Below are 16,561 nucleotides of genomic sequence, written 5' to 3' on the forward strand. Positions count from 1 at the left end.
CTTCTAGGTGTGGCGTTCTGTCCCATCTAGTGGTACCGAGAACGCCTCGAGAGAGAGGTAAATGAGTCTGCTCTACAGCCTTAACTAACAGCCAGTTGGCTTTTAGCTCATGCTGTAGAGACTCATTCACTAAACTCCAGAGGTCCCCGTTTTGACCCCGCCCATCGATGACTGGGGTCTGTTGGCGTTACATTAGTACTGCTCCCTTTCTCCCCAGAAGTAAGAGGGGGAGCTGACTGAGGCTTGTAAATATGTAAATAGTGCTGCTAGAACACTATAATAAAGTACGGTGGCAATGAAGGTGGCCTGGAGTGAATATGGTTTGTACCTAAAGTGATAGAGGCTCACAGGGGACCACTCTGTGACAATGAGGTTAGATTAGATAATCTGGTGGTCCCTTCTGGCTTTAACTGTATGGAACTATAGTATTGTTTGCTCCCAAAACATATTCATTACTGTATTGATAGCTGAAGAAGGTTATAAGGCCAGAGTTTTCATGTTGTTGTATATATAAACTGTCCCCTCAGATGTTCAGCAGCTTTTTGCATAGCATATTCTATAGTCCCTAGCAGGGATTATCCTGAGATAATATAGAAAGGCTGGACTTTGATACAATGAAGAATCACTGGCTTCAAGAGAAATACAGAATGCCAGAGCATGTAACTGTTAGTTGGAAGCTGTTTACACTGGGCATGAAGGAGGTGGGTAACATGGAAAGATATCAAGCAAAGGTGGTTTTGGTTTCTTTCTTTCTTTCTTTCTTAATAACTTTCAATATATCAGTTTATTATTGTTTGTTGAGAAGGCTGAAAATATTAGCTTCATTAGTAGGGAGCTGGCACTTTGTAGACAACACAATTGAGAAGTTGGTAGGACAAGTCAGCATCTCAGAATGGTTTCTTGATTTTAGATATCTTTTTGTTTTGTTGTGAGTGATTATAGGAAATGTGTGTATGAGGTTGCATAAGAGTTTTCATACCCTACATCCCCTCCGTTATGGGTTATATTTGTATTTGTGGTTAGAGAAGGAACTGGAGAGGTGTTGGTCCACATCACCCTTTATACCCTCGGTTTGGAGCAAGAAGACAACAACTGTGTATGTGTGGACCAACAGACACTGCTTACTAAAAGTCTCCAGACTCTGGTGCATGGTGCACATGTGAACCCCCATTTGGAATGCAGGTAAGGCCTACACATCTCTGGGGGGAAAGGTGGTGACCACAACACTGGTTGACTGAAAGAAGGGAAAGGAGGGAGCTTCAGCATCACGGCTGCCACACTCACTGTGTCTCCTGGGATCCTGGACCTTCTTTATCCTATCCTGAGAGATGTCCTGGTGAGAGTAAGCCAGAGAAAGGGAGCCAAATGACACTGCCTCCTCCACTGCCTTCGGCTAAATCCCAAACACCACCTGGGATGTGAGACTTTGTCTCTCCCACCCTCCTCCCAATGCGTCCTTTTTCCTTCCCTACCTTATTTCTTATTTCTTCTCTTTCCCATCTCTCTACTTTTGTCTAATAAGAGTGTGGCTCAGCTGTCCAAAACTGTCTTCTGTGACATGCAGCTAAAAGCAATGCCCTAAACAGTCTGGGCAAAATTCCCAGATTTATCTAATAAGAATGAAAGTGTGCCCCCTGTTACAGTACAGCTCAGCATGGAAACACAAGTGTTTTGTTTGTTTGGTTGGTTTTTTGTTTTGTTTTACTTTCTGGCCTTCAATGATGTAGACTGGATTGTGGGAGAGGCACATTTTAAATATCACTCCAGAACAAAAGACAGTCATTCCTTCCCAGAGGTCATTAAATAGAGAATAGATTGTAATGAGGGAAATGCACTATGATCAATAACGTGATTATGTTCAGGTGATTGGGCTTTCTAAGTATTTTGAAATTTGGAATGCTTGATTTCTATCATTTGATCTTGAGGAAAATTGGAAAAATTACATTAAAAAATCACATACTGATAGGGCTGTCAATTAATCACAGTTAACACATGTGATTAACTCAAAATAAATTAATGTGTGTTTTTTTAATTAGTGTTAATTGCACACCTCTGGAGACAGGACTGGGCAGCGGCCTGCACCATCCCCTCCTCACTGGACAGGGCCGGCCATAGGGGTGGAGTGGGATGGCCACCATCCAGGGTGCTGTGCTCAGGGGGGCACCGCTGTGTGCCTCTGGGGCAGGGGTGCCCCTCCTCCCACCACCCTGCTCCACTGCTGCTCCTGCCTCCTCTCCCGCCCATTGTCAAGCTGCTTGGGACCAGGAGCCTGCCTCCCGTCTGCTAAACAGAGCGGGGGCACGGGGAACAGACGAGCTGCTGTTGGGGTGTCCCCCTTCCCCCGGGGGAGCCTGTCTGCTGCTGGTGGTGGTTTAGGAGTGAGTGCTGCTGACAGCAGCTGCTGCTGGCTGAAAAAGTGTTCAGGCTCCTGAGTACTCTGCTTAAATAGACAATTTTCCCCCAGCGCGTGTGTGCACGCGTGTGCGCACACACACACACACACACACACACACACTCTTCCTCCGTCTCACACACACACACTTCTCCCCAACATGCACGTGTGCCCACACTCACACACACTTCCCCTACAACATATGCACTCTCTCACACAAAACCAAAATCTGAAATGGAGCCCCTGGTGAGGTAGGAGTGGCCAGAGAACCAGGCACCAGGAGTCGCAGCAGCATTGCAGAAGTAAGGGTATGTTGTAATTAAAATCAATATATTTGAAAATGTAGAAAACATCCAAAATAGTTAAATGAATGGTATTCTATTAGTGTTTAACAGTGCAATTAAAACTGTGATTAATCACAACTATTTTTAAACTCACAATTAATCACAATTAAGTTTTTTAATTGTTTGACAGCCCTACATATTGATCATTAACAAGTCTTTATAAGGAAGATTGCTTACTTTATATTTCTTACTTCCTACCTCAGAACTGTTTGAGATGTGCTTACCAACCTCACACTTTTCTATAAGCCTTTATACAGCAATATTCATCTCCAAGTTATCTTCCAGTAGCTAATGTATAGGTAATTTGGTAATAATGGGAATTAGAAGGTGAAAATATGATTATTTTATCTTTTTCATCTGTTGAGTTTTCCTTTGCATGATAAATTGTTCATTTCTTACATGAGTATAAATGCTACCATACTTGCTCTTTTTTGATAGTAAAAAAAAAATCTAAAAACATTCAAACCCCTCAAAATTAGGATATCTGCAACATCTACAAATACCAAACAAAAATCCTTTTTATTAATTTATATATCTCAACTTTTGTCTAAATATGAGGCCTACATTTTCTTTAATATATTGCTAAGTATAACTTTTTATTACCCTGAACAGGAGTTCTCAAACTGGGGGTCGGGACTCCTCGGGGGGTCGTGAAGTTATTACATGGGGGGTCGCGAGCTGTCAGCCTCCACCCCAAACCCTGTTTTGCCTCCAACATTTATAATGGTGTTAAATATATATATATATAAAAAAAATTATAAGGGGGGGGGGTCACACTCAGAGGCTTCCTATGTGAAAGGGGTCACCAGTACAAAAGTTTGAGAATCACTCACCTAGACCATACAGAGTCATATGGAAGAAACCTTTCCATCAAAATTGTTTTTGCTACTCTGTACTGTCATCAGATATGCTCTTAGGAAAGCAATACATTTTAAAACAGAACATTATGATATTAAAATTAAATCATAAGCATGGAAGACTAAAGCAGATAAACTGATTTAAATTACATAGTAATTCAACAAGTTGTTTTCGGTTTAGGTGATAGCTGTATCAGGTAGTGAAGAGGGCAGCAACAAAGAAACCCATTTAGTAGACTTGGATTGAATTAAAAACGTTGGGTTTTTTAAGGTGCCTGTGGGACACAAGGAGAATATTAATGTATTATCTTCAAATTTATTTATAGTCCTGACATAGTTACATGAATACATTAATTTTGATCATATAGTTTTAATTTAATTTGACATCACTCAAGTAGCCGTCCAATCATTGTCTCGCTGTCTTTGACAGAATAAATGAGGTGATCTTGGCAAATGGAAATATTATTCTGGCCATACAGATAAATAACACAGGTAAACAATACACTGACACAGGCATAATATGAACAAAGTACATACAGGACACCAAAGTGACATGGAAAAAACAAAAACAAGATTACCTACCTTCTCTCTCTATTGTTTAACTGTAGCATTTAAGTGTCTTACAAAAGTATAATGTTATCAAGAAATGTATCTCTTCAGTTTAATCATATAAAGTCGGCATCTAAAGAGCCCTCAGATATCAATTACTTTTCTACACTAGATTGGGTTTAACCAGTGACCTATTAGTGAACAAATCATTACCGCTTTAGGATTCTCCTGAGTCATCTGGTCTTTCTTCTTAGCAGTGTTTATGAAGTATTACTTTTTATTAATTACTATTGTTGTTATTATTAATTATTAATTTATTATATTTGCAGTTGTTTAATCAAATATATCTGCATGACATAAAGCCGTCTTACACCATCCAGTGGGAAATGCTGCTTAAAAGTGGAAGGTACAATATGGTGCTTAGATTCTGTAATTAGAATGAAATAATATTAGATCTCTTGCTAAAGGTATTAGAAAGTAAGTAATTTCCAGGCAATACTAGGAACTAAAAAGTATCAGTTTCAAGAGGAAAAACAAAAACTCAAGTGAAAAAAAATCAGTTCTTAGGAAGAACTCTACTCTGTTTTGTGCCTGTGTATTTGTTCTTCACAGCTCTTAATCAAGGTAAGTTACGGACATAATGTAGAGCATTGGTGGACAACCTGTGGCCCATGGGCCGCACGCAGCCCATCAGGGTAATCCACTGGCAGGCCGCAAGACAGTTTGTTTATATTGACAGTCCGCAGGCACGGCCTCCCGCAGCTCCCAGTGGCTGTGATTATCCATTCCCAGCCAATGTGAGCTGCGGTAGCGGCGGTCAGCACGTCCCTGCAGCCTGCTGCTTCCCGCAGCTCCCATTGGCCAGGAACAGTGAACTGGGAGCTGCGGGGGGCTGTTCCTGTGGACGGTCAATGTCAGCAAAATGTTCGCAATCAGATTACCTTGATGGGCCGCAGGTTGCCCACTAGTGAGGTAGAGCATGATAGAAAAGCCGCAGGCAGAGAAGAAGTGCAAGGTGGATGCTCTGCAATCACATCAGCCAACTCCCTCAGCACCCTCAGATGCATTAGATCTGGACCCATGGACTTGTGCATGTCCAGCTTTTCTAAAAAGTCCTTAACCTGTTCTTTCACCACTGAGGGCTGCTCACCTCCTCCCCATACTTCAGCTTTTTCCACATCATCTGTCACTAGGTTGCCTACCCCATTCAGTAAGGGTCCCACACTTTCCCTGACCTTTTTCTTGTTGCTAACATACCTGTAGAAACCCTTCTTTTTACCCTTCACATCCCTGCTAGCTTCAACTCCAATTTTGCTTTAGCCTTCCTGATTACGCCCCTGCATGCTCAAGCAATATTTTTGTACTCCTCCCTAGTCATCTGTCCAAGGATATACAACTCTCAATTCCCCATTAGGTTACTTGACTAGATACTAATATCACTAATGTATGAGATGCAAATTACTGTAAAATGAATTCAAAAGATATATGACATACTTGCAGTAAATTTGACTTTAAAATCCTTGAAATAATTCATATTTTAAAAGAAAGGTTATTTGAATGAGAAATATTACACTTTGTTACCTATTAGGGACAGTTCTGTAGACAGAGAAACACTTTTTTTATTTGAATATCTGTAATAACAGAACTGGCTATCAACAAGTTTAGGCTTGAAATTAGACAAAGGTTTCTAACCATCAGAAGAGTGAAGTTGTGGAACAGTCTTCCAAGGGGAGCAAAAAAACCTGACCGTTTTCAAGACTGAGCTTGATAAGTTTATGGAGGGGATGATATGATGAGATTGCCTGCACTGGTATGTGGCCCATCTGTGTCTGCTAGTTGCAAATATCCTCCACGGCTGGAGATGGGACACTAGATGGGGAGGGCTCTGAGTTGCTACAGTGAATTTTTTCCCAGGTGTCTGACTGATGGGTTTTGCTGACATGCTCAGGGGCTAACTGATCATCATATTTGGGGTTGGGAAGGAATTTTCCCTCAGGTCAGATTGGCAGAGACCCCATGGGGAGGGTGGGGTTCGCCTTACTCTAAAGCAGTGGCTCTCAACCTTTCCAGATTACTGTACCCCTTTCAGGAGTCTGATTTGTCTTATGTACCCCCAAGTTTCACCTCACATAAAAACTACTTGATTACAAAATCAGACATAAAAAATACAAAAGTGTCACAGCACACTATTACTGAAAAATTGCCTACTTTCTCATTTTTACCATATAATTAGAAAATAAATCAATTGTGATATAAATATTGTACTTACTTTTCAGTGTATAATATATAGAGCAGTATAAACAAGTCAGAGTTTGTATGAAATTTTAGTTTGTACTGACTTTGCTAGTGATTTTTATGTATGCTGTTGTAAAACTAGGCAAATATCTATATGAGTTGATGTACCCCGTGGAAGACCTGTGCATACTCCCAGGGGTACATGTACCCCTGGTTGAAAATCACTGCTCTAAAGCATGGGGCCTGGGTTACTTGCTGGTTTGAACTGGAGTAAATGGTGGATTTTCTGTAATTTGAAGTCTTTAAATCGCAATTGGAGGACTTCACTAATTCTGCCGGACATTATGGGTCTATTACAGGAGTGGGTGAGTGAGGTTTTGTGGCCTGCCATGTGCAGGAAGTCAGATTAGATTATCACAGTGGTCCCTTTTGGCCGTAACGTTTATTCATCTATGAGTAAACTGCAGTAACGAGGCTAGTGCTCTGTTAAAGAACCAGTATAGTTAATTTGTTATAGTCTCTTATTCTTTCGTATCATGGGGTGAGAAAGAAAAAAGCAGCCCCGCGCGCCCTAGCTCACTCCCCGTCCAGACTGGCAAGGCACGTAGAGCGCTCTGACTCCGCAGCTAAAGCACTGCTGGTACTCCACCGTGGCGAGTGGAATAATGTTTGCTGCGCCCCCGCTGGAGCGCCGCGACGCCAGTGTGAATGAGGTGTTACGTTACTGTGCTGTGATCAGCCTCCGGAAACATCCTATAATCCCCTTAAGTCAAGTGGCCACTCTTGTCATTGTTGTGAAATCAGCTGCAGGAATGCGGAAATGCCCTTTCAAAGCTCCGTTTCGGAGAAGCCGGCTGCTTATCAGCTCAAGAAAAAGCAAACATTTACTGTGTGCTTTGAGTGAGTGAGAGAGAGGTGGGGGGGGGGGAAGGGAGGGGGGTCTGAACTTACAAGACAGCATGCTGACACTCTCAGCACCCCAAAAACCCACTGTCTCTCCCCCCACATACACACAACACACTCCCTGTCACACTCCACCCCCGCCCCCATTTGAAAAGCACGTTGCAGTCACTTGCATGCTGGGATAGCTACCCATAATGCACTACTCCCAATGCCACTGCAAGTGTGGCCATGCCAGTGCGCTTGAAGCTGTCAGTGTGGACAGACTGCAGCGCTTTCCCTACTGCGCTCTATGAAGACGGGTTTAACTCACATCTACAAGTGTAGCCATGCCCTTAGGCTGCCATGTTCTGCAACTACTGTACTGCAGATTCTGGATGAACTTCAGGGGAATCCAAGTTAGGGACAATTTACTAAAAAAAACACAGTATAGATCATGGAGGCATGAATGATTACAGAGTTCACTATTACGGGGTGAATTCTCATCCTTAAAATTGTGTGAGAGCTAAGCTTATAATAATTTAAAATAAACTAGTGGGAGCTAAAGTAATAATTTTCTAGGAATGGAAGTGGCAATAATACATTCATACACATTTATTTTGAATGATGAATTTTGTTCTGCACTTCATATTTAATTTTATGGTAGAAAAAGAATTAGACACTTTGAAAAGAAAGGGTCGTGGAAGTAAGGATTTGTTGTTCTTAAATGTCAGAGTGCAAAAGAGATTACTATGCTTTGACAACCTACCACAAAAATAAATAGCATTAGTATTTTCAATATTTGGTAAACTCTACCTTAAAAAGGCACATATTAAGTATTTTGCAGTGTCATTAGAAGTCTCTTTTAAGGAAAAGATGCAATGGTTTGTTAAGTGTACAATCCCATTAGACTAGTTTAAAGTGGGTTTTATTTTCTACATATATGAGGGTACGTCTATACTTACCTCCGGGTTCGGCGGTAAGCAATCGATCTTCTGGGATCGATTTATCGCGTCTTGTCTAGACGCGATAAATCGATCCCGGAAGTGCTCGCCGTCAATGCCGGTACTCCTGCTCCACGTGAGGAGTACGCGGAGTCGACGGGGGAGCCTGCCTGCCGCGTGTGGACCCGCGGTAAGTACTTCGTAGTTCGAACTAAAGTACTTCGACTTCAGCTATGTTATTCACGTAGCTGAAGTTGCGTATCTTAGTTCGAACTGGGGGGTTAGTGTGGACCAGCCCTGAGAAGCAAGCCCTAGTTAAACTGCTTGAAATATACATAGGACATTACTTCATAGTGGATTTTTATTGTTTTATATAATTGCTTCTGAAACTCTGTTTACATAGCATTTGGAGAATTTATCTCTGACTTGACAAATATGAATTACGTATATTAAATGAAAACTTGTATTGCCAGATTTAGAAATCTACAAACATAAGTTGATTAGCTCGTTGTTAATGTGTTTAAATATTAATGTTATTAGCAAGATATATTTGGAAACAAGGGGCCAGCCTCTCAACTAATGTAAATCAGTGTAGCTCCCTGCAGTCAATATCAAGTCAAGTCTCAACTTTACTCCTTGATAAATAATTTGAATTGTTCTATACTTTGTTTTTGCATTGTGGGATTATTGGAATAAATGCTCACTGATGTAAGGACTACATAAACTGCCCCTTTAAGAGATTGTCAATTATCTGAGAAATGAATAATAGCATTCAGTGGAATGAATAATAGCACGCTGCATATACAGAAGATTGTTATCTTAAGACTGTTGATAAGTGATATAGAAACATAATGATTCAAACAGCAGAGAGCTCTCAATACAACTGACATATAAGGGAGTTGAAGGCGCTCATCATCCCAGGTGTGGGCTCATAATAAACAAATTAAATCTAGTGTAAACGTTAAGATAATTTACTGCAGTACATTATAACAGCACGCAGCAAATTAAATCAGTGTTAGACACGTTTAAGTTGATCACCCTTTGAATGTTACATAGCTCAATACTATACATTTGTACTTTCTAGCACCATGTGGGAGCCGGTCGACAGGCTCTGAAGGCACGGTATTATCACCAAATTACCCAAAAAACTACAGTGTTGGACACAACTGTGTTTACTCTATTGCTGTTCCCAAGGAGTTTGGTAAGTAGGATATCTCATTTTTTAACTGTTTCTTTCATACTTGTAATTACTTCTGCACTATTTATCTCTTTGGAAGGATTTTGTAATTACTTATATGTTGAAAATATATACAGTGCACTTAAAATAAACTAGTGTAAACTGCTAGTGCTGGTTAGAGTTTTGACAATCAGTAATTTTCTGTCATGCATTCTGATCTGTAGTTCATGTATTCATACATATATGGGTCACAATATTTGTAAAAATAACATCTTTTTGAAAATATTAGTGATTTATTTTTAATCCGTTATAAATGCTGACGTAATATAGATATGTTATTCTCAAAATAATGGGCCAAATTTAGCACTTATGCAAGTTAGTATGACTGTTTGGTAGTAATTTTGTGTTGAACCTCAAGGACATGCAGCACAGAACTGACAGCGCAAGATGGTGGGGGGAGGGTTATGGTGTCATTAAGCACTATTGAACCTCCCAATCCTGGGCAGCTCTGTAGTCCCAGGTGTAATATAGGCACTTATGGGGCCCTGTCTGATTTACAGCAGCCTATCTCTACCTGCCTCTCAGTTGCAGCACTGCACAGACTCTCTGCAGTACTGTGCCCAGCAGCCCCACCCCCAACATGACCCCTGTGTGAGGGTTTGTGAAGAGGTCCACAGTGGGCAACCTTACAGCTATCTTCTGCAGTTTCTACACCAGAGGAATCCTCCGAAAGCTGGATCCAGGCCTTTTAGGGCCCCTTTAAACCACCCAGGGCCTGTACATGACATAAAGTGGCTGCAGAGAGTGTGAGGATTTCAGCCTTTAACTTTATTGGAGTTGGTCACATGAAAGATTGATTTTGCAGTGTCTGATAACCAAAGGGTTAACATACAGGATGGAAAGCTTCTGGTATACCACACTATTGAAAAGAAAGATCAGTGGAAAGATTGGTTGGGAGGTAGAGAGATAAAATATGATACAGAAATATAACTAAAGCTTGGTAGACATTATATACTTACTTCAGTAAAACTACTTCGCTCAGGGATGTGATAAATCCATCCCTTTGTAGACAGCACTACGTCAGCGTGAGAGCTCCTCCTGCTGACATAGCTACTGCCTCTCATGGATGTGGAGTTATTAAACTGACAGAAGAACTCTCCCCTGTTGGCTTAGAGCGTCTTTCTCCCAACTTGCTACCATAAGAGTAAGGAAATGATTTCACTGTGTGAAAGATAGAATGACAGTTTGGGCAAAACAAAAGGGAAGCTAAATGACAGAATATTGTATCAAGGTTCTACCAAACACAACATTATGTCCAGTCATTGAACTGGGGACTAGATAGCTCAGACTATTATTGATTTCTGAGTCATTAGATCAAATCTGGGCAAGGCTGCTAGTGACTGAAATTATCATCACATTCTGATTTGATGTCTAATTAGTAGTTAGTGGAAGTCCAAATCAAATTCCTTGCAAACAGTTCCTGCAAATCTCAACAGACACCCAGTTTTGAAGAAGCAAAGAGAAGAAACTGCCTTTCTCCCATTAGCGGTGTATCCTGCTATATCAGGTTTTTGGGAAAATGGCAGAAAATGAGTGTCCTTATTGTTCATCCTTTCCAGATAAATAGAGAACTTCCATTTCCAGTTATGTCTATCTAACACCTTTTACGAGTACTGAGGAGGAGAGAGGATGCCTGATAGAAATATCACATATGTTGAATGTAATAAGATAGTATAATTCAGTTTAGTGATAAGATGAAGAGGAGTAAAGAGCTGTAGGATGGATAAATATAATGAATATTGCCTCAAAATATTTATAGTCTTGGCTCTATGCTTATGTCATACTGTTCAGTCAACACCAATTCAATCTTAACTTTCTCCAGTCCCATGGTATTGAAAGCATGTAGAATCTACAGTACTACCATAAGACTCTATTTCCTAAGGCATTCTGTAACAATAGGTATATGCTTTAAATTTTCAATAGAAGACAGTTGCATTTTATGTGTAACCATTTCAAGGATGTGTTCAAATAGGAAAGGGCTTAAAATAGAAGATGAGATAATAATGAAATTCTTTAATAGTATGTCATGCATTTTGTAGTTCCCTAGATGAAGAGTTGGAGGTTATTTAAACACTTTATCAAAACAGTTTCTACCTGTATTAAGATAAGAAGAAAATGGGCTGTGAGAAAGGAGGAGTGGGTGGTGTTTGGTTAATTGTAGAGATAAAAGGAGTTTCTCAGTACAACACACTCTGTTGTAACAATTTGTTTCTCATTACTATTTTTTTAAAATGATTTTTGTACCAGAAAAAATCCTATTTTTTTGTCTTGTGAATTTATCATAATCAGGAGGAATAGCAGCATATTGAGGGGGATATTTTAAGAAAGTCTGAAGAATAAGTTATACAAATAATAATAATAATACATAATTAATTATCAATAATAATAATCAAGTGTAATACACTATTGAGCTTCTAAATAGGAAGCAGTAAAAAACAAATGTGATTTTTGGTTATCCAAAATATGATCTGGCATTTAATTATGTTCCATATTGAATTGATACAATTACCTGTGCAATGATTATAGGTTGATATATAATGTGGTGTTTTCCATTTAATGTTGTTTACCATGACTAAACAATGCAGGGAAATTATTTATCTTAACTTTTAAATGTCATGATTTTCTGGTTTGTCTCTCAAACTTAGGTTTATCTAAAATAAACATACTTTTGTGTGTGCTATAGGGGGTACTATTATAGTATAGAAATTATGGACTATACTAAAAATACACCCTACTGCAGTCTATAGTGTCTTTATTAAAGTTTCTCCATGTTTATACGAGAATTCTAGTAGCAGAAAAAATAATACAGTGAATAAAAAGAAACTAGCAGCTGGAGCACGAATGGTACTTTGGCCCCATTACAGGGTTTCTAGCTCCCTTAGAATATTTTGAAGACCTCAGCCTTTGGAAAAAGTGGGTTTACCCTGCTGGACTCCAAAAGACTTGGGTTGGGGAGAGAATATCATGCTACTGTCTGAAGACAACTGAAGCAGAAGGGGGATGCAATGTACTGAATACTCTACAGGATTTCTGAAAGTAAAAGGTAGAGCTTCTTAAGAAAAAAAGATTTATGAGTGTGAAGGGAGTTGGGGTTGACTGAATGTAGAGACTGAAGGGGACTGGACTAGATGACCTCTCAAGGTCCTTCCAGTCCTACAATTCTATGACTCTGTAGGTGGCCTGCTCTAAGGGTGGAATTTTTGCCTGTGGGGCGAAGTGGGAGGACGTCCCATGCTGGCCTGCATCAGCCCAAGACTTATGTGCACAAACCTCAGAGAATCTGGAACTTGCATTGTAATCGAAAGCACATTTGCACAGCTATAGATTTATTCCTGTCCATTTTAAGATTATACTTTAGACCTAGCAAAACTGTCTAGATATATTGGAATTTCTGTCTCCTGCAGTACCTGTCACAATTCAAAGTTGATACTTATTAGTTAGTTTATCACACTGATGCTGACATATAAATTGTTTGGTTCCATTTTATTTTAAAAAAAAAAACCACTTCCAAATTTTAGATAGTTTCCACAGCTTGGTCACTTGTGTTATTAATGTGTTTGATCAACCGGCTAACCTCTCTAATTTGTCAAATTGCACTCAAATGGAATTGCAGAAAAGGGTTGCTATATATTTTTAATTAAAAGTATTTGAAGTTTTATGTTGAAAATTGATTATGCATCATTGTATATATTTTGTGTCTAGTATCAGGTATTACATTAATACAGTAGTCCTCATCATTGAGGGTGACAAAGTACTTTGAACAGAATGTATAGGGATCACTCACTGCAAGATTAATTCATAAAAGATCTTGGTGCTCTCAATTCTCAGCACTAACTCTGATTTAATCTTGAATGCAAATTCCCACCTAAACTTAATATGGATTTGAATGCCATCTTAGGCTATATCTATACAGGGCACATACTAAATATTGAGTTGGTCCACTCTTATTAAATATTGAGTTGGTCCTAGCCACACATCTTCCTTTTAAATTCTGAAGGAGCTGCATGACTGCCCAAAGATTTGACAGGGAGTATGACAAAGCAAGATGCAAAGCAAGATCAGCTTTGTAGACAGTGGAGGAGTATTCAAACCATATTGCTGACACAAAATATTTCTGAGTCAGGTACCAAGGAGAATGGCAAGGCATATTTTTTTCATTATATTGAATGTATTTGTAAGTCTTCTTCTCCCACAGAGTGTTGGAACATATATGATAGTCTTCCATATGGTGCTGTAGGGATTTATATATTATACATACATACATATATATTATATATACACACAAGAGAGAGAGATTTTGAATGGAAACATGTACAATTCAGAATGCTACAAGGACAATTGTACATTCCCACCACATATAATGTGTTTTAATATAGTATAATTTAGAGTCATTTAAACCAATATCAATATAGAAACAAAGAGCAGCAATGCTATAGTGTATTGCATCTGTAGAAAGAAACAACAGGTCTTTTAACCAGAGTATTAGATTTTAAAAAGTTTTTGATGGACTGAAAAGAAAAGCTATTTCATGTGCAGTTTTTCAACTTCTCATGGCTAAGTTTCTATGGAAAAATCACTGCAGTATAGCCTTTTTTCGATGTTTCATTATTCTGTCATGCAGAATCACAGCTGCAATATTTCATACTATGACAGGCTTAAGCTAGAAGATAAATGGTTCACAAAAGCACACAGCATGCCACGGGCAGAGTCTTTTGTAAACACAGAAGACTCATCATCTCTGACACTCTCCCACTGATATTTCAAAATGGTGTAATGATCACTAATTGTTTAATACACAATCCAGCACTGATTACAATTAAAATTCAGAAATTTAAGATTTTGTTTTATTTTGCTGACTTGCATGATTTAATTTGTATGCTCTGCATTTCACAATTAGGTTGATATTTGCATTTTAAAATAATCTAATTATTCATAAATAAATAAATAAAGTTCAGATCAAATAGCCTAAGAGAATGAATAGGGTTTTGTTTTACTGAAACAGTAAAACATATTGTACACAGCACAATGCAAAAGTGTGAGCATATTTTTATATAGCATGTCAGCAGAAAAAAAAATGTTTCACTCTCAGTGGCTGATGTGGAGCCTATTATTTAAATCATATCCTTTTTTCCTACTTAGAAGCCTAATAGGCACATGTATAACTGGGGCATTATCCAAATTCAATAGGGGTTTTACATGTTGCACATTTATTGCAAAATACAGTGTTCTTTTTATCCACTCACAACTTGCCTGTAATATTTGCAATGTTGTTGGTAACACAAGTAAAAATATAGCATTTTTTGCCAGATTTGGCCACTGGTGGCTTTTCAGTTTCTAGTAACAGTAGGGAGATAAATTTGTTTCAGTTGCTCTGCTTCGGTCCTGGATGATGATAAAAGGCCCATGCTTTCACACCCTTAAGAGTGTCCATAAATATCTTACTAGAACACACAATACTGCAATTTTTAAGTCAGTTTGCATGTGAGGTGCTTTTCCAGTATTTTGTACGTAGTCTGATGTGGCACTTGGAATTGCTCTGCAGAAGGAGATGGAATCGGAGGATAAGAGCCCAGCAACAATTTGTTTATGAGAATAGTCTTTAAAAGATTTATTCTTGTAATCTATGGAAGATACGGGTATGACTTTTATTCTGGCAGCTGGACCAAACATAGAGCAAACAATGTCGCCCGACACATATTTTCCATTTTAGACAGTTCATTGAACCTGGAATCTGCAGTCAGTTTAAAAGCCATGCGATGCCAGAGTTGCTTCAATAGAATCTGTTGTACTTTCAAATTCAGTTCACACTTTCAAAGGTAATAACCTAGGCTTGGATAGCTGATTAAGTGGCAGAACTTCACAAGAAACTCTCTCAATAAGGAGGGAAGGAGAACTAAGTTGGCTTTGTTATTATAATTAGTTGTATTAAAGTATAACATTTGCTTTTCTTGGTTTATATCCTTCAGCACTGTTGAATAGAGAGTTGTGGGTTTTTTTAAGGAACCTCTGAGGCATATTCTGGTTGAGATTTTTAAAGCAATGCAGGGGATTTAGCTACACATCTTCTATTAAAACTAACCGCCCCCGGTTTTCACTGTTTTTTCCTTCTTTTCTGTATATTAAATAAGAGGTTAAAAAAAATTTTGTTTTGTTTTTTGGTGTTTTTTTTTTAATGTGTTTGCCATGATACTAAGCAGATTGAGGTCTCGGTATCCAGCAGGCCATCTAAAACCTTCCTGCAACCCATTGGTGGGTCCTTTGAGAAACACTGCTTTCAAAAACACGTCAATTTAAAACAAGTGACATAATCAGAATTACCAACAGCTATTTTATTATTAAGGAAAGGGGGGAAAAACTTAATTAAAAACTTAACAGAATGTAAACAATAAACAATGATTACTTTAGTTACAATCTCTTCTGTATGTTTCTCTGTGGAGGGCTTTTAACAGAGATTACGCGTTTGAGAGTGAGACCTTTTGGAGGTCACTCTTCTCCTAGTAAGTTATGGCCAAAGTTTATTATTCCCCCAAGTAGTAATGAGTCCTGTTTCAATGTGTTACAGATACTAAAACAGTTCATAGATGGTCAAAGGAAATTCAATTAAGGGTAGGTGAATCTTATTTGGTATATCATGAATAACTAAAACACTTTATAAATGGTGAATAAAGGTGAGTAAGCTTAACTAATCCCTATGAAACAAAGTATTTAAATTAGTTAGTCAAAGAAAACCATTCATTGAATAGTCTTGAGATTGACAAATTAATGAATATTAAGGATCTTATATCCAACGTAATTAGCATTGTTTCCCTCTGTTTACAATTTTAGCATATGTCTGCTCTCCAGGAATACATTGTCTAAAAACAATGTGGTGTTTAAGAGGAGAAGCTGGCAATATCTTACATTACAATAGTATTTTAATATCACTTTAAATCATTTCAAGAAGAATTTAAATCTAGTTCCCCGGCAGTAGTCTACAACTTCATCTCACCAATACATTGTGATTTCTTGGTGATGTTGTCATGTTGCTTCTTGATGCTGCTCTATGTTTGCTTTGTTCTTAGCTGTCTTTCCTGTGGAGATGTGAGCAGGGAGTGAAGCTTGTTCAGTTCAGAGAGACTTTATAT

At 38.7% G+C, this 16,561-nt stretch overlaps 1 protein-coding gene across 3 annotated transcripts in view; it reads left to right on the plus strand.

Annotated features, from left to right (window-relative positions):
- Positions 1-16,561, plus strand: part of CSMD3 (CUB and Sushi multiple domains 3) — a 1,171,353-nt gene that overhangs the window by 914,130 nt on the left and 240,662 nt on the right. For all 3 annotated transcript variants that reach the window (XM_065399724.1, XM_065399725.1, XM_065399726.1), the window contains one exon: positions 9,285-9,401. In XM_065399724.1, coding sequence (XP_065255796.1) covers positions 9,285-9,401 — 117 coding nt within the window. The remainder of the gene's footprint in view (positions 1-9,284; positions 9,402-16,561) is intronic.

Source organism: Emys orbicularis, chromosome 2 (genome assembly GCF_028017835.1).
Source record: "Emys orbicularis isolate rEmyOrb1 chromosome 2, rEmyOrb1.hap1, whole genome shotgun sequence".
NCBI lineage: Eukaryota > Metazoa > Chordata > Testudines > Emydidae > Emys > Emys orbicularis.